General features: G+C 37.9%; 1 protein-coding gene across 49 annotated transcripts in view; it reads left to right on the top strand.

The window, feature by feature from the left end:
• Positions 1-21,973, top strand: part of LOC126212861 (zinc finger protein 83-like) — a 1,762,073-nt gene that overhangs the window by 1,613,814 nt on the left and 126,286 nt on the right. For 45 of the 49 annotated variants that reach the window (XM_049940350.1, XM_049940352.1, XM_049940318.1 and 42 more), the window contains 2 exons: positions 9,046-9,138; positions 17,480-17,521. The exons of 3 other annotated variants lie outside the window; for them this stretch is intronic. In XM_049940350.1, coding sequence (XP_049796307.1) covers positions 9,046-9,138; positions 17,480-17,521 — 135 coding nt within the window. The remainder of the gene's footprint in view (positions 1-9,045; positions 9,139-17,479; positions 17,522-21,973) is intronic. One more of the 49 variants, XM_049940326.1, reaches the window with a different exon arrangement.

The following is a 21,973-nucleotide window of genomic DNA, read 5'->3' as shown; positions in this document are numbered from 1 at the left end:
ATAGCTGGTCAATGTGTCACATTGCCCTCCCCTCAGCCATGTGGATGTCGCAGAGGCATTGGCCACTGGTACTGCACTGTGCTGGCAGATGGCCCCGTATCGGGCAGGGCAGATACAGTGAAGTCCAGGGCTGATGTCCATGAAACAAGTCTGCTGGACTCCTATTGCCAACAGGAGTGAACCTATAAGAACTGAGGAACCAGTCAAAAGCTACTTCCGGTGACACAAACGAAACACATTTTTCATCCGAGTCTTTAAATGTTCATGCCAGTCATTCAGCTTTCCTGTTTGACTGAAGGTGGAAAGGAGGAGCCTTGACATGGTGAACGCCTCTTTCTTTATGAAAATCTTCAAATTCCTAAGATATGAACTGGGAGCTGTTGTCTTTAACTAATGTATACAGAAGACCTTCCATTGCAAAAATTTTTTCACAAAGCTGAGATAGTAGCCACCACAGAAGTATACAGAAACTTCCAATAAGCATGAATTACAAGAAGCCAAAAGAGATTCAAAACAGGTCCCATGAAATCTGCATGAATTTGTTCCCAAGGCTGATGTATCTGGCTATGGTGTTAGAGAATCACAGGGAATCGCTTAATGGGTGGCTCACTGTTTGCAATCTGCCAGAACTAGCACTATCTCTCCATCAGTGCCTACCCAAAAAATGCATGTATGCTAATGCTTTTGTATGTGACACACCCCAGTGCCACACATGTAGCAAACACGTAACCTTACTCTGAAGGGCAGACGGGACCGCAGCCTGGGGAACAGTGTCCCTTGTAGCTAACAGCAGCCATCCATTCCAAACAGAAAGACTTCATAATGTAAAACAATTTCTCAAAGGATTGGAAGCATGATCCAGAGGTTTATCCAGCCAGCTGTGTTGCACAAAAGAAACAATTTTAATTAAAACAGCATCTGCAAATATCTCAACCACAGTTTCAGTGCTAGTAACAGGAAAAGCATCAACATTTTGAGCTTCCGCGTCTAAATGAAAACAGTTCTCCTTTGTCAAACTCTGGATCCTGGCCAGTTGGCAAGTGCTAAAAGACATTTGCATGTTTCACTATAAGCCGAAAGTATATCCCATATCATGACAGGAAAAGAGTTCACTGCTGTAAGTGCTGTATGCCCTTGTTCGGCAAGGACACCAAAGTGTTAAAAAGAAAGACCAGTGGTTTGTGGTCTGTGATCAGGTGAAATGTAGACGTGTGTAGAAAAAATAATTTTTTTATAAAACATACGCAATCACCAAAGCCTTTTTCTCTTTCAGAGAATAACACTACTGACCCTACTGAACTGAACTGAAGGATTTAAGAGGTACGTGCAATAGGGTGTTCAGATCCATTCCCACACGTATGAGCAAGGACGGCACGAAGACCAAACTCAGATGCGTACATTGCTAACACAGTGTGCTGGTCCAGCTGAAAAGTGACCATACAAAGGGCCAACTGCAGCTTACATTTAAACTACTTTAATGTCCGGTTGCAAGCTGGGACCAGTGAAAACGAACATTCATATGTAACAATGTGTTGAGCACTTGTGGCACAGTAATAGTGTCTGGTGTGAATTAGTGGTAATATGCAATTTTACCTAAAAATGCTTGTAATTCTGTGATAGATGTGGGGTGTAGTAGTAGGTCAATAGCATCAATATGCTGGTGCAATGGTTTAATGTCAGCATGTGGCACTTCAAAACCCAAGTAAATAATTGATGGTTGAAAAGCTGTCTTCCAAATTGCACTTTAACCATGCAGACTGTAAAACAGAAAATGGAGTGCAAAGCTTCTGCAAATGTTTCTCTGTGGAGGTGCTGGACACTCTAGTGTCATCTAAATAGTTGATGCAGCCTCAAACTGTTGCAATAAGTTGCCCTAAGGTGTTGAAAAATAGGTGGCGTGCTTGCTACATCAAAAGGCAAATGCTGGTATTGATAAAGCTCAAATGGGTATTGATAACTATAAGGCATTTAGATTCCTCACTGAACAGCAGCAGTAAATATGTCACTCTGAAGCCAGTCTGTGAAAAATATGGCCCCCCAATAATATTGTTAAGAGATCATCACGGTGCAGAATAGGATAGGTATTAATGATTGACTGTGGAGTAATAAATTTCCAAAATAACTGCCGGGGTGTTATTTAGTGGTAGGTCTTTTGATTATCACCAGTAGTGCTGACCATTCACTGGAAGAAATAGGTCGAATAACATAAAGTGATGGAAGACACATTAATTCTGCTGTTGCTTGATCCTGTGAGTTTACTGGTACCAGGTGGACCCAGAAAAAATGCTGTCAGAGAGACTGTTTCATCAGAATATAAGCCTGACATTCTGTTGCACCACCCAGTCCTGGGAAAAATAGAGAGGAAAATTTGACACAGGGTATCTAACTGTTTATATGGAAGTTTATCATAAACCACATGCACGTCATCATTGATGGCGAATCAAAACCGTTGAAAAACACCCAAGCAGAATTTCAGTGTAAACATTCTCCACAACTAGGCATTTTAGTGAAAAAACCACAGCCTTGGAAGTCACTGGTGCAGAAAATGTTCAACAATGGGAATGTGTTGTTTCGTATTACTCATCAACCTCTGTGACACTGGTGTCAGAGGGGGAGAATCCAAATCCACATAAGTCTGAGAATTCGCCAGTGTTGCTACAGCCCGCGCACACACGCACACGTCAGTGTATATCTTGCTTTGGAACACTGTCACTGCTGACAAACTGTTCATATCAATGTTCATTTCATCCCCACTCAGATTTGGGAAGGAGTTAGGAACAGAAGCAACGTGTCCTTTGTTATGTCACCTGTTACATGTTTTCCAGCTCTTGGGACACGCAGTCCATTCGTGTTGAATGAAGCAGTGTGGGCATAAAGGCAGTAGAGCATTAGCCTGTCACTGTTGTGATTCGGTCTGTTGTCACAAATGACAATTACCTGTACAACATAAAGACATCTGCTGGACTGCTGCAGTAGAGTCATATGTTCCATTGTGGACTGACTGAAGGCTGGGATGTGTGAGAGGGACAGATTCCTGATATTTCAGATCAGGCTTCCACCTGACTGCCTGCAGCCCATGAAACGTCAAATGACTGAGGTGTCTTCATGACTTCCAAAACGGTAAAATTTTTCACATATTAGAACTCACTCTTGAACTTACCTATCAGGAGAAAAATGTATTGCATCACGAACCATTAGATCTCCATAGGATTCCCTATGAAAATTTGTCACAAAATTATGTTGGCTAAATCAGTGTATTTCTGCTGCCCATACCCTGTATGACTCTTTTGGTTGTTTTTCGCAGTGGTAAAATTCCACAAGAGCAGCCATAACGTATGTTTACAGTGGAAGTAGAAAATAACTCACAAGTGATTGAAAGAAAGGCTGGAAAATTCTTGTAAGGGGTTGGGCTGACGCAACAACTTATACACGTGAGGTGAAATCCATGACAAAAAAGGGTCTTGCACAAGTATATGCATGTTACCTTAAATGCTTGGAATGTTGCTACTAGCATTTTTTGTTTGTGTCCTGGTTCTCTGCTGCATCATTGTATACAGTGAGTGGCAGCGGGTATGTTGTTGGCGGGGCTCCAGGTTGTGCCAGTGTAGTCGTTAAACTGGAAATAGCAGCTGTCAATGCTGTTGCTTGCAAAGAGATTGAAGCACTGCCTCCATGAAAATTAAACTCAAAGAAATGTCTTCATCGCCAGGGTGACTGTTGGCACAAACATGTTGCATGGGGAGGAAGCTTAACTGTAAAGAGAGCAGACTAAAATATGGTTCCTAAAGTGGGACAGTTGCCTCTCCAGATGCTACAGAGGGAACATGCTGAAAGATTCAGTTAGATGGCCTTATTAGTAAACAGGCCTGTGCTGTGTTATTGCTGTGAATGGTGTGAAGGAAAACTACAGCCATTCTATTTCCTGCAGATATACATATCTACTGTATGATTTAATTATGGTAGCATTATCGTTGGTGAACTATTCCATGACTAACTTTCAGATATCTAGAATGGTGATAGGAGGATAGAAAGGACAATGATGTCGTGATCAGATAAATCAAACTTGGCATCCTGCAAGTCAGAAGATGGAATGTCTGATCCCTCCATTGGGTAGATTGGTAAGTGCACTTACAGGCAGAAGTACATATCTTAAAGTGTGGTAGCAGGAAGAACAGGTTTTATGTTCAGGTGAATAGAGCTTTATGAACAGAAACACAAATGCAGTAGATGTAATACTGAATACAAAATATCACATTTGATCTACTGTAAACAGTGTACTGAATTCCATAATTTAATCCAGATAGTCACAAAGCCAAGACTTTCCACAGTAGTGCAAATGTATGTGCCTCCTAGATCTACAGATGATAAGGCAATTGAAAAAACATATAATGAGATAAAAGAAATTATTCAGATTGTTGAGGGAGATAAAAATTTGAGATGGGGCTGGAATTTGATTTTAAGAACAGGAAAATAGTACAGTAATGGAAATCAGTATAAAGGCATGAATATTTGTTGGAAAAATTGACATTGTTGGCTGGAATAATTGTGTACAGTGTATATGCAATAGTCTGAGATCCAGTATGACAACAAACACAGTCAAATGGTAGTGCAGTTGATGTAATACAGTATATATCAAAGACATCAGTGTTTCAGGTGGTAGATGGTATAACTCAATATAGAGGAGCAGGCTCTGTCTGGTATTACTGTGTACATATTTGCCTTTACAACAAATAAGAAACACTATTAATGGCAGTGTGAGTTGTGTACATAAACCATGATTGTGACACTGTCATATGGGAAACAGCATGGGATGAAAAAGAAAAAGATCAATGTGTACAAGGTAATGGAATTCTGTGACCATCATATCACTAAGAGGTTGAACCATTCAATTACAGTGGTTGATAATTTCGTTAGATTGGGTGCACGATATGGATGAAAGGAAAATATGAGAAAAGTAGAAAATTATATGAGTCACAGAAAGGGTTCCTTTTGTGCAAAGCAGGGGCTACAAACTGTTATTCTTCTCAATTTGTTCCTGATTTACACTTGTCAGTAACTGACAGACGTGTACAAGAAATTTTGTCAAGTTCCAAACATCTTGCATTCAAGGAACAACTGCAGGAACCTGCTCTAACACTCAAACATAAATAAGCTAGACTGGAGTTGTTCACTGAAGAACATATGTGGACTTCAGATTGGGATACAGAGATTTTCAGTGATGAGAAGAAATTTAATTTAGCTTTCCAGTTGGACTTCAGTATTATTGGCGTGATGTGAGGGCTGTGCAGCAAGTAAGATTGAACATAAATTTTGGTGGCAGAAGTGTTGCAGTTTGGGCAGTCTTCGGGACTAAACATAAATCACCCATTGCTTGGCCAAACACAAGAATGGACTCTTGAGACTTACACTACACTGAGAGGCTAGAGCCAGAATTGATTAGAATGTATCAGAACCTAGGCAATGAATGTCAACAAGTTAATGCATCTATGCATGTTTCTGCTACATGCAAAGAGTGGTTTGAAGATACAGATACGGATGTTTTGCTCTGGTATGCGCACAGCCAGGATATGAACCACATGGAAAACCTTCGAGGAATACTTGCAGAGTGTTTTTGCCACAGTTGAAGGCAATTTAAGGTTGTATGTGAGCTGAAAAGTGCAATAAATATCACTGCAAGAACTACAAATTGCAACAAAATCAATGCTGAAGAGCATTTTGAACAAAGGAACCAACAATCCAATAACACAACAGGACAGTGAGTGCCTTTATACCATCTTCCATCTAGGAAATGCAAATGCCTTATTTTGCTACGTTAAGAAAGAAGCTATGTAATTCCATCATAATAGTGCGTGTATTATATATATTTACTACATCCATAATAAATTCAATACAGTATGCTACAGACATTGCAATATTACTTTCATTGCAACTGTTCCTTTATACCGATTTCCAATACTACAAAAGAACTGAATGGAGAAAAAATAGAAGGGGAAACTGTCTGATAGAATTTTGTATACAGTAGAATTTAATCATTGCTAACACTTGGTTTAAGAATCCTAAAAGGATTCTTTACATGAAAGGGACCTGGAGACATGAGAATGTATCCGATTGTATAATGCTGAAAGAGAGAGAGAGAGATTGATTTTGAACCCAGATTTTAAACTACAGAATGTTTCCAAGAGCAGTTGTGTATTCTGATTATAATTTATTTTTATGAACTACTTATTAAAACAAGAAATTTAGGAAATTTGGTACATGCAACTTGCATAAACTGAAAAAATGAAAGGTTGTGGAAATGGGGAATTAGGCAGCTATTGACTAAAACAAGGGAAAGGAATACTGTAGAAAACAAATAGGTAGTACTGAAATTTGCTAATGGCAATGTATTTCTGTCAAAAATGGCAAAATACTTGGGAAATCAGCTGAACATAATTCTGTGTATCTTGGAAATGGATTATGCAGTGAACATCACCAAATGTAAAACAGTGTTGCTGGAATGTAGTGCAATTAAATTCAAAGATTCCAATGTAATTAGATTAGAAAATAAGACAATATAGTAGTAATAGTAGTAGTAGTAGTAGTAGTAGTAGTAGTAGTAGTAGTAGTAGTAGTATGTTTTACTATTTGGGCAGCAAAGTAACTGATCGCTGATGTATAGAGGATATGAGACCAGCAATAGCAAGAAAAGCTTTTCATAAGGAGTGTATGTAAATTTCTAATAAAATTTCAAGTGTTATGAAATACCTTCTGAAAGTAACTTTTGTGCTGCAGCCTTGTACAGAAATGAAATGTGGATGTTAAACAGCACAGAAAAGAGGGGAAGACAAGCTTTTGAAATGTTGCGGATAAGGCGGGTAGAACAGGTACCCACTGAAGAGGTACAGAATTTAATTCGAAAGGAAAGAAATGTATGGCATAGCTTATCTAAAAGAAAAAGTATGTTGACAGGACACATCTTGTGCCTTCAAGGAATAGTCAGTTTGGTAATGAATAGAGGTTTGGGAGTTAAAAATTGTAAATACATAGTAATGCATGATTACAAGAAGCAGTGTCAATTATGGGGGTTTTAATAGTTACGAAAGGATAGAGACTGTCACAGTATAGAGTAGGGTGGAGAGCTGCCTCAAACCAGTCTTTGGACTGATGATGATAACCATGACCATAACACATACAGAAGTCTAGAATTGTGCAGCATCAATTATTTGTTGTATGTAACCCAGTCTCCCTCTCTCTCTGCAGCTCCTTCTAGTACTGTGGAAATTATTTCCTGGTGTATTAAAATGCCCTATCATTGTGCCCCGTTGTCTTGTCAGTATTTTCCAAATGCTTCTTTCTTTGTCCATTCTGGTGACAGAAACAAAGAAAAAAAAATCCCTTGGCTCAAGAACTGCTAACAAATGTTGTTCAAGTGCTGTTTTATATGGGAGTGGGAGGCACAGTAATATAACGGATACCAAATTGTTCAAAGTTTGTAGAGAGAGTTTCAAGAGATAATCCAGCAGTGCAGTGTTTGAAATAGGTTTAAATATGTTATAAAGACCAAGCAAGAGACAAACAAGACAAATAGGGAGTTGTGATATTGACAAGTAAAGAAATTTTCAAGAAAATACAACACCCAAGAAGTGGTAAGTGATGTAGTTTTGGAACCAGAGTGAAAGCACTGGACATTATATGCATTGTCGTTAGAGTGAGAGAAAAGGGGAGAGTTTAAGGCAAATAGCATCTTCAGTTACAATGTACAATAAGTGTTGCAGTATTTAATTTAAAAGGGACATTGTTGCTGTGTTACTTCAGAGACTTCTTTTTTTGATTATGTTGGCAAAATTGAAGCCATTCACTGACTCAACATCTCATTGTGAGACCTTTGATTGTGATAGTAGTTGAAGCAGCAGTTTAGTGCAGCATTGCTCTGGTGTGGTAGCAGTGTAGCTGTTTATTTGAAAACACTTGTTTGTCATTTTACTTAGTTAGAATACTGGGCCCATTTGATTTCAGCACAACTGCTGGACTACCTCCATTCTTCATTACCTACTCTAAAGCCAACAGGTACGATCTCAGTGTACAATAAATGATTTTGCTGTCAGTTAAATGTCATCGCATTTTATAAAATTTAATTTTATTGACAGATAATGTTTCAGTATATATTCCATTGTTTCTGTCAATTCTATATTTGCATACTTTGCTATGAGACTGTAGTATTGTGATAGATAACAGTAAATAGTGTAAATACTATAAATAACTTAACCTAGTTCTCGAAGTGCCAGTCCATAAGCAGGAACATAATTGATGAAATGAGTGGTATTCAGCATAGAAAGAGGCCTCACAATGCAAAATGCGTGGTACCACACTGCATTTTGCATATAGCAGTGAGTAGATTCAGGATACAAAATAGTTAGATCAGTAAGTTACTTTGGGTGTACCCCAAGGGAGTATTAAAAAGTCCTTACTGTTCATTATATATGTAAATGATAGAGCAGAGGACACTGAAAACCCTGTGAGGCTGTTTAGGGAAGCTACTGTTCCATATTGCTGCAACACCATGGATCTGTAGCAACATTTTTCAGGCATTAGCTACTTTATCACATATAAGTGAACAGTAATAAGTGTAACTCAGCCATAAAAGAAACTGTTTCTGGAACACTTGTTTTGCCAATTTATGAGTATAGAATTGTTACTGGGAAGGTTAGTACAGGAGATACAGAAGATTTAATGAACAGTGATGCAGTTCATCATGAGTGAATTCAGTATGCCAAAGAGCCACGTATTACTTATCCTGTATACTATTATACAGTTAAGTATGCTGCTTATGAGACAGAACTGTGATTGTCTACAAAGATTATTGAGCAAGGTAGCATAGATATGAAACCGTATTGATGTAACTTAGAATAGCTGCTCAGAAAATTAGTTTCATTAAATTTCCTTGTGTGTGAGAGATGAGAATCATTGCAAACGGGATGATATTCATAATAAAATATTGAGAGGCATGTAATATATGCAGAAATGTGTAAGAACTCATAACTGAGACTTTCTTTTCCTTTCTTTCAGTTTCCTGAACATCCGTTGGTAACGCTGGAGTCCACTAATTGTTCCAAGGAGGAAACACAAAAAAAATTGGGACCAGAAGAAACTGAGAACATTGTAAGCATTAATGTCTGTGAGGTATTGCATGTGGAACAAAAAATTCCTTGGCTAATTGCAGAATGTAAAGGATGTGTTACAAAGAAATAAGTTTTCTGGAACTAAGTGCTGTTTGTAATTTCCCACCATCCTTGTACAGTTCTCCCTGATTCAGGTTTTTTTCTGCCACTTGGTGGCAATTGAGAGGAAATTCTTATTAGTGCTTGGAACAATATTTATAACCATACCTACAGCAACTCTTCTTGAAACCGAACATTTTGTATAATGCATGTGTTGGATGTTTTAAATCCAAATTTAGAGGAGCAGTTAGAGAGAAATGGATAGTTGCAGAATAATAATTTGACGTGTTTCTCTTTGAATAATTTCTGATTCTTTCATCTTTCCATGGCATTCGGTTACTTTGTTTTAACAAATCATTTACATTTCTGTTTTTTGTGCCGTGGAGGTTATCAAAGGTAATAAATATAACTATGTGATAGCTCACTCCCATGTAGGTTGATACAGGATTCCAATATATATGCAGTGTTGCTAAATTCTATGGTACATTCACAGAAAAACTTTTGAATTTGGCTTTAGCATGCAGTTCTCCACAGAGAACCATTTGTAACATTACAGATTGTCATGGCAGAGCTAAGCAAGAAGAATAATCTTGGTATATTTTGTGAGCTTGCTAAGGCCTTTTGTGGAGTACAAAACAATTCACTATGTTATCAAAAGTATCTGGACACCTGGCTGAAAATGACTTCCAAGTTCATGGCACACTCCATGGTAATGCAGGATTTCAGTATGGTGTTGGCCCACCCATAGCTTTGATGACAGCTTCCATTCTCGCAGGCATATTTCTGTCAGGTGCTGGAAGGTTTCTTGGGAAATGGCATTCTTCATGGAGTGCTGCACTAAGGAGAGGTATTACTGTCAGTTGGTGAGGCCTGGTACAAAGTCGGTGTTCCAAATCATCCCAAAGGTGTTCTATAGGATTCAGGTCAGGACTCTGTGCAGGCCAGCCCATTACTGGTATGTTATTGTCATGTAACCACACCACCACAGGCCATGCTTTATGAACAGGTGCTCGATCATGTAGAAATATGCAATCGCCATCCCCGCATTGCTCTTCAACAGTGGGAATAAAAAAAGTGCTTAAAACACCAATGTAGGCATGTGCTGTTGTAGTGCCATGCAAAACAAGGGATGCAAGCCCCCTCCTTGAAAAACACACACACTATAACACCACTGCCTCCGAAGTTTGCTGTTGGCACTACACATGCTAGCAGATGATGATCACCAGGCATTCGCCATACCCACACCCCGGTATCGGATCGCCACATTGTGTACCACGATTCCTCACTCCACACGTTTCTCCACAGTTCAGTCATCCAATGGTAGCGCTCCTTTCACCAAGTGAGGCATTATTAGGCATTTACTGGTGTGATGTGTGGCTTGTGAGAAGCCTTGCGACCATGATATCCAAGGTTTCTCGCCTCCCGCCAAACTGCTATAGTACTTCCAGTGGATCCTGATGCAGTTTAAAATTCCTGTGTGATGGTCTAGATGCATGTCACCTATTACACATTATGACCCTCTTTATCTGTCTGTGGTCTTTGTCAGCCAAGTGACAAGGTTGGCCTATACGATTTTGCGCTGTAAGTGTCCCTTCAAGTTTCCACTTCGCTATCACATTGGAAACAGTGGACCTAGCAGTGTTATGGAGTGTGGAAATCTCGCATTCAGACGTATGACACAGGTTAAACCCAATCACCTGTCAACGTTCGGAGTGCCCCAGTCTGCTCTCTCATGATATCTAATGAGGACTGAGGTACTGGTATGGTGTACCTTGCAGTAGGTGGCAGCACAATGCACCTAATATGAAAATTGTATGTTTTTGGTGGTGTCCTGATACTTTTGATCAAATAGTATACTTCATAAAGTAATATGATGTGGAATTTGTCATCCATCTTGTGTGATGGAATGCAGATGGTCACGTCAACTGCTTACCTGCTGTGGACTAGTTAATTCATTATGCGCTGTCACTCCCAAGATGCTGAAGATATGTTTAAATTTTGTCCTGAGTTTTACTGATGCACTGTTGACATATTTACGTGTCCCATTCCATTGACCTCTCACAGCTGTGGACGAGTTACATCCCTATCTTGGTCAAGGCCAAATTTTTGATTATTTATGAAACAATACATGTGCCTTACAATACATGTGCATCTTTCTGTGCTTACATTTGTAAGAAACCTCATTATGATATCTTGAACTTTTTATGAAATTTGATGACTGTTATGACTACATGACTCTCAATGCGCAGGGACGGGAATGGGTGTATCATCAGACCGTCTGTCTGATATAAAAATCAATAACTCTAGAACAGAATCAGATATTATTCTACTCTCAATTTTATTTAAATTGTGATATTTTAACTACATTTCATAAGCTGTGACGCATGAGCTAAAATCAACCATACACAAAGATTGTGCAATTTGTTTTTTTCTCTCCAATATTTTTAGAATTCAGCACAATGATTTACTTAAATTGTTGTAGCACAGTAACTGTGATGTATAATGAAAAAAAATTCTGTCAGTTATCGAATTAAGATATCAGATTGTTAGGTATGCACAGAACTGAATAACTGTACGAAACAGCATTATCACAACAAATGAGTGTAGGGAGCATGGATGCCAAAGAAGTGTTTATGGTGAAACATCTTCACACTGTGATATTTGCTGAAAGGAAATTATAAACAACATTGTGAGTGCAACACATTTCAGATATGGAAGTATATAAAAATTTTCCCACAAATTTGTTGCCCATTGGATTATGTAAGGTAATTAGTTTGCCTGTATGTTGCTTAACTGGTTCAAATGGAAGTTTAGCCCAGTGATGATCTTCCAGCACTTTGTACAAGTGAAAATATAAATTACTTGAGAAGTATGTAACCTGCATCAGTTCCAATGTACTGATAATCAATATCACAAAGAGAATTGTACCTTAGCTCTGGTTTTTGAATGTCACCTAGAAAGAAAAAAAATAAGACATTTATTGCCCATGTATGTGTAACTGTTACGATGTATGACGGGAGAGAAATAAGATAATTGAAATATTACTCAACGCCCAGGTCATACTAGTTCAATATCTTGATTCAGTTAGTTTTGTAATTTGTCCTTACATTTTTTCTAAAGTGATTCTTACATAAATCCTGAAAAATTTTGTAAAGAAAATATATTTTGAATGTAAGACCTGCAGGATATCCTTGTTGGCCTATGAATTTGATAGCTCTTCAGAACAAGCAGTTTGATGGAATGCACCATGGTGATGAGAAGGTTGTTCAGAAAGTTTCAAAATGTTCACTTCAATATCTTAACAACTGAGAGAATACAAAATTATAGGCAAGAATTTTCCCCAGGATATTGGTCATGGGGAAAAGATATACTGGGAGGTGAGCTGTTACGTTGGCAGACTACTACTTGACTGTTGACATGGATGCTCAAAAACCAACTTATAAGCTGCAAGGCAAATGGAAATGCAAAGCCAATTTATAATTTGATTAAAAATCTTCAAAAGTCAGTTAAGAATTTTGACAATAACAAAAAAAGTATTTGTTGTACTGAATATGTATTCTAGCAGTACTTACCATTATTTTCTCATTCATAACAGATTTATGGTTCTCTGATAATTACTATAAGAATTTTTAAAGAGCATGGGAAATTATTATTTTCTTTTTGGTTTTATTTAGTAATTTTGTGAGTTTTTTTTTTTAATTTTATCACTGCAAATGTCTCATATTACTCAAATAGTTCATCATTTCAAGGATTCACAATTATGAAAAAAAATTCCTGTATTAAACTTTCAAAGCTACATTGTGATCTAAATAAGTATGTATATTAATGGTATAAAACTGGTTATGTATTTCTGAAGCTGGTGCTTAGTATTTATTTTAATGTCTGTTTTTCATCATATTATATCTAAATAAGAGTAGCAATCGTAAATATAAATATTTTCAAATATTTGATAACACTTCATTGCATAGTTTATCAGATGTGAATGTAGTTACTACATTTTTATTATTTTTGTTTGAAGTAGTGTTCATTTAATCTCAAACATCATAATAGTTGCTCAGGACCCTCTGAGTTCTGCTAAATGGTGGACACATCTGAAACTCCATGAGTACTGGTCTTACTTTCTTTAGCATGTCCTTACAATTACCTGAATCCCTCAAATTCTTTTATGCATGTTGCCAGTAGCATGCTTTGACCTTGGCGTAGTACTGACTACAAATAACAAAGTAGTTTTTAGTGTAGTCCCCCTGATGAGAAAATCATATTACTAGATAATACCAGAAACTGCTGCTGCACCAATAGTCAGACCAAAATAAATCATTTTTCACCAGCTGTACCATGTTGTCAACCAGTCTGGGCTGTGTGAAACAAAAAGAAAATTTCCTAAGTTAATGTATCCAGTGTTATCAGGTCATAGAACCCAGTTCTTTTCAGATAAGCCTGATTACTTTGTAGATTTTGTAGACAACGCAACAAACCTAAAACTATCATCCAGCTGCATTCCGAGATCACCTATGATTTGAAAAACTGGTGGAAGATGTAGGATGAAGGAAAAAAAAAGCAATCAACAGTAGTACTGTCCCATTAGTTATATGGAACACACATTCACTCAGGATGCAAGTGTAGAAAGTGAGACATGATATCCGAAAGAGCTCCCTGTTTCTGTTTACATAAAGTATATTTCAAATTGTCAAATTCATCTGTATTGTAATTTCATATTGCCTTTGAAACAAGTGCCAATGTTAGAAGTTGTTGTTTTGGTAACTGATCCATGCCTCTCCTTACCTTTCTCCTCACTGCCATCTGTCAAGCAACTACTGCAACTGTGAATGTGGATCATATGATAACAGCCATTTTTTCATAAGTGCACCTCTACAATGTCATACTCCAACTTCATCATGAAGCTCCCACTTCCAAGGTATCTGAATAAGCAAGTAGTGATAGAATACTGGTAACAATATATAAGCTGGTTTAGCTGCAATGGATTTCTCACTGTTAGAGTTGAGATAAATATGGCGAATGTCTGAGGTCAAACTGTATTGTGCCTGGAAAAGAGATTTATTTAATGCAGAGGATTAGCTTTAAAAAAAGACTTATTAAAAATACTTTGCCATGCCACGAAAAACATGAAATCTGTACACTATATACAAAAAATGAAAATTTCAAGAACAAACAAACGGAATTTTGGAATGAAATGAATAAACTCAATAAGACAAATAATGGTCAATGCCATAGTGACCATAGCAGTGAGACAAATGTAATTGAATTGAATTCATTGTCCATTAAGTTCAGTGCTTTCTTCTTAACACTTGCTGATAACACAGGGATAGGAAACAGACCATCAAAAGTAGAAGCATTAGACTTACTTGACAGACATTGTATGCTCCTCTAGCTGACATGCTTTGTGTTACCACACATGAAAGATATAACAAAATCGGTATCTCACATAAAATAAGAACTCTTCTGATTATGGCTGTATTACAACCAAAGTACTAAAATTTTGAAATGACTTTGTAGCACTCCCCTCACCCCCAGATCTTCTGCACACCATATTACTTACGAAATACTGGCATGTTCCGAAGTAACAGTCATTGGCAGAAGTGCAGTAAAGCAAGTAACCACTAGTTGCAAGCCCCTCTACCTGCATAAAAAATTTTCAGATTGTAGTAAAATATAGACCAACGTTTGTCATGATCTTCTAACAAGAGCTCTGTTTGGCTTCCATAGAGGCTTGTGTACAAAGAAAGTCATATATGAACTTACAACTCAGCAATTAGACAAAAAATTACCCCACATGAATTTTTTTTGATGTTGGCAAAGCCTTTGAATTTTGTTGTTGTTGTCATTCTGAAGACTGATTTGGTGCAGCTCACCATGTCCTCAAGAAATGTAACAGCTATAGTTTATCCTTGCTTTCATTCATTCAGTGTCGTGTTGACTAATTTTACAATGCCAAATAAATCAACCATGTGTATTGTAGCCCCTGCAACAACTGCAATAGGTGCTGCCCCTCGTCAGCAACCATATGTTACTCTTCCTCGCCTTTTCAAAAAAACATCATGTTCACATCTCGAACCTAGCGGTACTGCGCAGTGATAAGTGTAACATATGTTAAGGAAATGACAACTAGGATGGAAACTTCAAAATTTTTAGATCTCTGTGTAGAGAAGAGTTCAAACTAAACAAAAAAAAAAAAAAGAAAACATTTTGGAACTCATAGAATGACTTAGTTCATTCATATTTGCAGTTCAAATCATTTCAGTTCTTGGGGAGAAACAAATCAGTAAATTCACGTGTCTTGCATATCTTAATTCAATAATGTCTTGTGGAAAAATCTTCTGGGGTAACTCAGCTTTAAGAAAGAAAGTCTTCATTGCACAAGAATATTATGTGGTGCTAACCCATGTTGTTCACAGTATATCTACTCCTTTGTGAAATTTGTGAATAATCCACTACAGTCCAAAAGGAACAATGTTGTAAGTACCTACAGTTCCAGAAGAACAAATGACATAATTTCACAATAAGGGTGAGGTTATCCTTAACACATAGAAGAGTGCGCAATGCTGCCACCAGAATCTTTGATCATCTATCCAGTGACAAAAACTGTCAGTCAGACAGCTAATTTCAATAAAAACTGAAAAATTTTCTTCTTGACAATTTCTTTAGTTTCATGGAAGAATTTATATTTATCTGTTGTGTAAAGAACGGTGGCTAGGACTTACTAATATACATACACATACACAATTTTTTTTTTTTTTTTAAGACCATTGTAAATGATCAGTATGTATCCATATTCACATGTGAATGTGGAATAACTCATGGCACATTATTATTAATCTTAATGGCACAAAGGATCCATGGAACATTGAACAGACTGACTAGCCTCCTCAGGTAACCTTCCCGTGTGGTTGCATGTACGGTGCTGCTACCTGTATTGTTGAGCCATGGAAGCCACCCCACTGCATCAGTGTCTATGCTCTGTGTGAGGATATAAATTATCTAGATCTTTAAATTATACAAGGGAAACAAAAATGGAATGATGGTAAGGGCATTCCCTCTAGATTTATGAAGTGATGTTATCAAAACAGGCAGCAGAGTTTCATATTAATAAATAATGCTATAGAAATGACATCATGTAGAATTTGATGCCCTAAGGTTTTAGTGTTTGGTCCACTTCTGGTATGATAGCAGTAAACAGATGGAGGGCCCAAACATGTACCACGTTGTCAGGAGGATAATAGGATGCCCTGATAACTGGTTCCCAACAGACAGCTTAACCTAAAGTAAGACGACTCATATTGTGCAGTTGCAAAAAAAGTGAGAATAAGTTAAAAAGTTCCAGAAGTAAATAGCAGTGGGCACTAACATGAAATCTTGGAAGAACCTCTTCAAGGATCAAGAGTATGAAGTACTTAGTTGCTAATAAATGAACTCCATAATGAAATATGTGGTTAACAATTAATTAGAGTGTATTGTGATATCACAACCACACTTCTTGAAGAAAGAGCAATATCAATATAAAGCATTTATACCTGTGCAAATATCAGAATAGAGTTCAATATATGGAGTCTGTAATAGGTTTCCAGTGGGCATTAGGCAGAAAATTGAACATCCTCAGCTATTACAAAACCTTTTTAGGCAGTCCTTTAATCTATACAAATATTTGGACTGAGGGATGCAATGTCTACGTGGTTTTGGCTTTGCCGGTATGTAGGTACCGAACAATGTTACAGAAATGTTTAGTTGGAGCAATAAATAAAAACACGCTTTAGTAGAGTAAGAGGAGAGCCAGTGTATTTTATTTCAAAGTAGTCACTGTCCCATTTTTAAAGTAATTCAAAGAAGTGTTCATAATTGTTAGTGCGAAAGGATCGACACTAGTCTCAATTATTTATCATTAGTAAACTTTACAGAAGATGTCTGCAGTGGCTTCTTTGGGGCTATTAATCTATATTTTGAGGTGTTCTTCATCCCTGAAAGCTTTTATTTCTTTCAGCTAATGTACAAATGAATGAATGAATGAATACATGAATGACATTAATTAAAATGTGAAACTTCTACAATGAGGAAAATATGTAATCTTGGAAGCCATGTTTTAACCTGGCATGTGACATTACCTCATTCTTCTCTGCCTGTGATAGGACACATTCTGCTGATACTAAATGTAAGAATTTTCTCATGTACAGAATCAGTGCATGTAATGCCTTTACAGTGATAGTTATCAAGCTAATCAACTTCGTGTCTTCAAAAGTGGTTTTATTTTTCTCTGTTTCTTATGGTTACAGTTATACATTCCTGAATTTGATCCTCAGGCAGTTAAAGAGGAGGTGAGTTACTATCATACATTAATGTCTAATACTTCTTTCTATTCCTCATAACTCTCTCTCGCGCGCTCTCTCTCTCTGGTTTAGTTTTTATCTATGTGCATGATTATTGGTTTGAATTTTGGAGGGCAAGGAGTAGTACTCTTAGACCGAATTACATTTAACTGCATGTGAAGTTTTTTTATGCAACATAGTGAAGACGGGATGGAATTCAAAATTGCTGCAGCATATACATTGTAAGAAATGAGATATTGAATCCGGAATGAGATTTTCACTCTGCAGCGGAATGTGCGCTGATATGAAACTTCCGGGCAGATTAAAACTGTGTGCCCGACCGAGACTCGAACTCGGGACCTTTTTCTTTCACGGGCAAGTGGTCTACCAACCGCGAAAGGCAAAGGTCCCGAGTTCGAGTTTCGGTCGGGCACACAGTTTTAATCTGCCAGGAAGTTTCATATCAGCGCACACTCCGCTGCAGAGTGAAAATCTCATTCTGGAAACATCCCCCAGGCTGTGGCCAAGCCATGTCTCCGCTATATCCTTTCTTTCAGGAGTGCTAGTTCTGCAAGGTTCACAGGAGAGCTTCTGTAAAGTTTGGAAGGTAGGAGACGAGATACTGGCAGAAGTAAAGCTGTTAGTACCGGGCGTGAGTCGTGCTTCGGTAGCTCAGTTGGTAGAGCACTTGCCCGCGAAAGGCAAAGGTCCCGAGTTCGAGTCTCGGTCGGGCACACAGTTTTAATCTGCCAGGAAGTTTCGAGATATTGAATATCAGAAATATCGCAGATAAATTTCAGTAGTCTGGTTAAAATAAACTGTTAGTTGATTTTGGTCACTTGCTACTACAGCTTTGGTACATTGGTTGCTAGCTAATGCTCGGTTATAGGTGACACACAAACTTGGCCAGTAAAGTCTGTTAAGTGCTGTTACTTGCGTGTAACATAGGGCAATGTTGGAAGCAGCTTCTGTGATGTATGACAGGAATGTGAGATGCTCTGTCAACAACTGATTTTACGTGATCCATGACTGAACTGGGGCAGATAATCTGTTTTCTAGCACTGAATTTGCACTCTTGTCCTAACCTAACAACAATATTGGATGTGCAATATAACTGAGACAACAGCAGCCAACCTGTAGCAGAACTTTTCATCACACTTGCTTTGTTCACAGCGATTAAAGCTAACCTCTATGAGCAAATTCACCACAGAAAAAATTGTTTCAGAACTAAAAGCAAACTTTACTTTCTCATTTTCACCTGAACCTATCCTCACACTGGTGACATGAGCTGACATGTTACCAACAAATGAACAGTACTGGTTAGTACTCAGTTGCAGGTAATAGGTATCATAGGAAGCTTCAAAATGAAAAAAGAATAATGGAAAGAAAAAAGTCAAGGCAAATAACGAAGTCAGTACAATGATGAAAGTAACACAGCAAAGGATTATAAAGAAGAAATTAGATTTCAGCCAGCTAATTGAATAAAAGTAAAAATGTTGTTTTCATAAAGATTCAAATATAAACAGTTTTAAAGCACTTGGCAAGATTCACACCCATAATCATCTATTTATGAGGCATGAAACATGAACACTATACATCACTGCTTATCAGTACAATGTTATATTTATGACTCTGAAGACCAGTAGCAGTGATTTGTTGCCTTCAAGTACTTTGGCTTAATGTAATGTTGTACAAGCCTTATCTAATTCCAGCCGACGTCTGTGGTGGTGATAATTGTATATGTGGTTCTGAATTGCATCTTGTGCAAAAGGATCCAGTAGTGCTTGATTAGTATGAAATGTGCATATTTTGTTACCTCCGCCCTCTCCCCCCCCCCCCCCCTCTCTCTCTCTCTCTCTCTCTCTCTCTCTCTCTTTCTCTCTCACACACACACACTCACACACACACACACACTCACACACACACACACACACACACACTCAGTGTGTGATAAAATGTAAAATAAAAGGGGCACACCCCAGATACAGGATTGAACCACATCAAGAAAGTAAGTTTCACAAGGAGTTGGAATTCAACTGGCTGTTTGTTGTGGCAATTTGGCACTAATGAACAGTTGAGATGTGTCACTGAACACTCTGGTAGGAGGCAACCAGCTCCAGAGTGTGAAGTATTAACCAACAAGTAATTTTAGTCATACAATAGTCTTATTGTTAGTATGGGAATGCTATTCTGCAAAGTGCAGTAACCATGAGTCTAGTGACAGCTTACACATGTATTTCTTCAGAATTATATTTGAGATCCATTAATCCTTAGTTTTTAGAACAATTGAATCCTTATTCAGCACACACGTTCAAGGAAGGAATATTAGGATTTGACATCCCATCAACAAAAAGGCCATTAGAGGCAGATCACAAGCTTAGATTGTTTAAGGAATGGGAAGGAAATCATCTGTGTCCTTTCGAATGAACCATCCCAACATTAGCCCGGATCAATTCAGGAAAATCACGAAAGATCTTATCCAGGATGGTCAGATGCATATTTGAACCATAGTCTTCATGAAAGTGAATTCAGTCTTCTAATCACTGCACTGCCTTGCTCAGTACTACACATTTTCTCCCCTGACAGTAGCCTTCTACTGTCAATCTGATAATGCCTGAAGGACTTCGAGAAGGAAGAATATCTGAACTGCTGTACTCAACTAAGTATATTGGTGTGTGGTGAAGATGATAAATATTGGACCATAAATCCAAAGGTTTAAGGTAGTAGCATCAGTGCCTCTGGCAAAGTGTGAGGAATGATGAGTTCCAACTCTGTTTTGAATCCTCACTAAACACTGATTCCCAGATAACTGGTTGGGTAAGATAGTTAAAATGTCAAAGGATGGCAAGGGCCGCTTCCAATAGGACTTGTAAAGGACTGGTGTTCAAAGTAACTTTGTGGTTAAGTTTAACATGGGGCTGCAAATTATAGTATGACCTTAGATGTTTCACATCTGCTGGGGAACTACCAGATGTGAGTTAGTTCCACGTTCCAGTGATTGTTCACATGATTTCCATTAAAATAATACACAATATATGTCTGTTGTTGACATTAAAACAGTGTTAAAAACTGTAGGGCTCACTTAATACACAGTTCTGAGAGTGAGAGTATGCAGTACTGAGAGTGGGTGGAAGTAGAATATTGATAGTAGCAAGATGTTTAGAACAGGTTTTATTGTTTACTAAAATGACAGGGTAAATGTGGTGAAATATATTTGTAGCAGTAGGTAACAATCTTAAATCAATGGTATGCAAACAGGTATGAGTGTGATTAACATTCAGAACTGGGATAAAAGTTGTAACTGAATTCTTCTGTCAGCCATCAGTCGGCCACAAAAATAACTTATAGCTTCTAACAAAACCCCTGTTTACTAGAACAAATGTATCCAAGTCATGCCAAAAAACAGGTAAGGAACTGTTAATTGTCCCTCTGAGATTCTTGGTATATGGACATTGGAAGATACTCAACAAACTGTGCGGTAGATACAAAACATAAGATAATTGTTGTTAATCTTGAAAGTCAATGGTTTAGTGAAATGTGGTTGATGAAATCTCAAGCTTTTTGCATATAATGAAGCTTTCTATAAAAGGGTCTATCTGGTAAAAATTCACTAATAACTGGTCAAATCTTGCCAAAATATAAACCAGATGCAAAGACTGACAACTAGCTCTTCTTAACATAAATTATGCGAAGTTGTGCAATTTATGAAAAGTAAAACTGTGGTATGCTTTGACTAGAGGCTCAGTCATACCACACAAATATCTTGGGAAATAGGAAATGGAGCAACTACATAGGCTTAATTGTAGGTAAAGCAATTTTTGTTTTACGATACATGATAAGCTAGTGACAAACTGCAGTTTGTAGAAAAAACAAATATGCGTGCAAATCACTTGGAAAAACCTCTACTTCTTGATATCAAGTGAGGTGATGCATTGGTTAATGCACTGGGTGTAGGCTATCCGTGATTTTCCTAAACTGCTTAAGTCAAATGTCGATATTATGAGAAGGAAAGTTGCTACTCACCATAAAGCAGAGATGGTGAGTCACAGATAGGGACAACAAAGACTTTCACACTTAAAGCTTTCAGCAAATGTCCTTCGTCACACACACACACACACACACACACACACACACACACACACACACACACACACACACACACACACACACACACGAATGCAGTTTCATGCAGCTGGTGTGTGTTGGGGGGGGGGGGGGGCGGTGCGTGTGCACAGGTGCACCCACATAATTGAGTCTATTGTTGACCGAAAGCTGTTGGTGTGGAAGTCTTCTTGTCATGTCCATCTGTGACGCAGCACCTCCGCTGTATGGTGAGTAGCAACTTTCCTTCTCATAATATTGTTACATTCCATCCTGGATATTCCTAAGTCAAATGTCAATATGATTGCTTTGAAACAGAATGGCCAATTTCCGTCCTTGTCCTTAATTAATTTGAGCTCT

This window comes from Schistocerca nitens, chromosome 11, assembly GCF_023898315.1.
Source record: "Schistocerca nitens isolate TAMUIC-IGC-003100 chromosome 11, iqSchNite1.1, whole genome shotgun sequence".
NCBI lineage: Eukaryota > Metazoa > Arthropoda > Insecta > Orthoptera > Acrididae > Schistocerca > Schistocerca nitens.
This window is presented reverse-complemented; position numbering and strand designations above follow the sequence as displayed.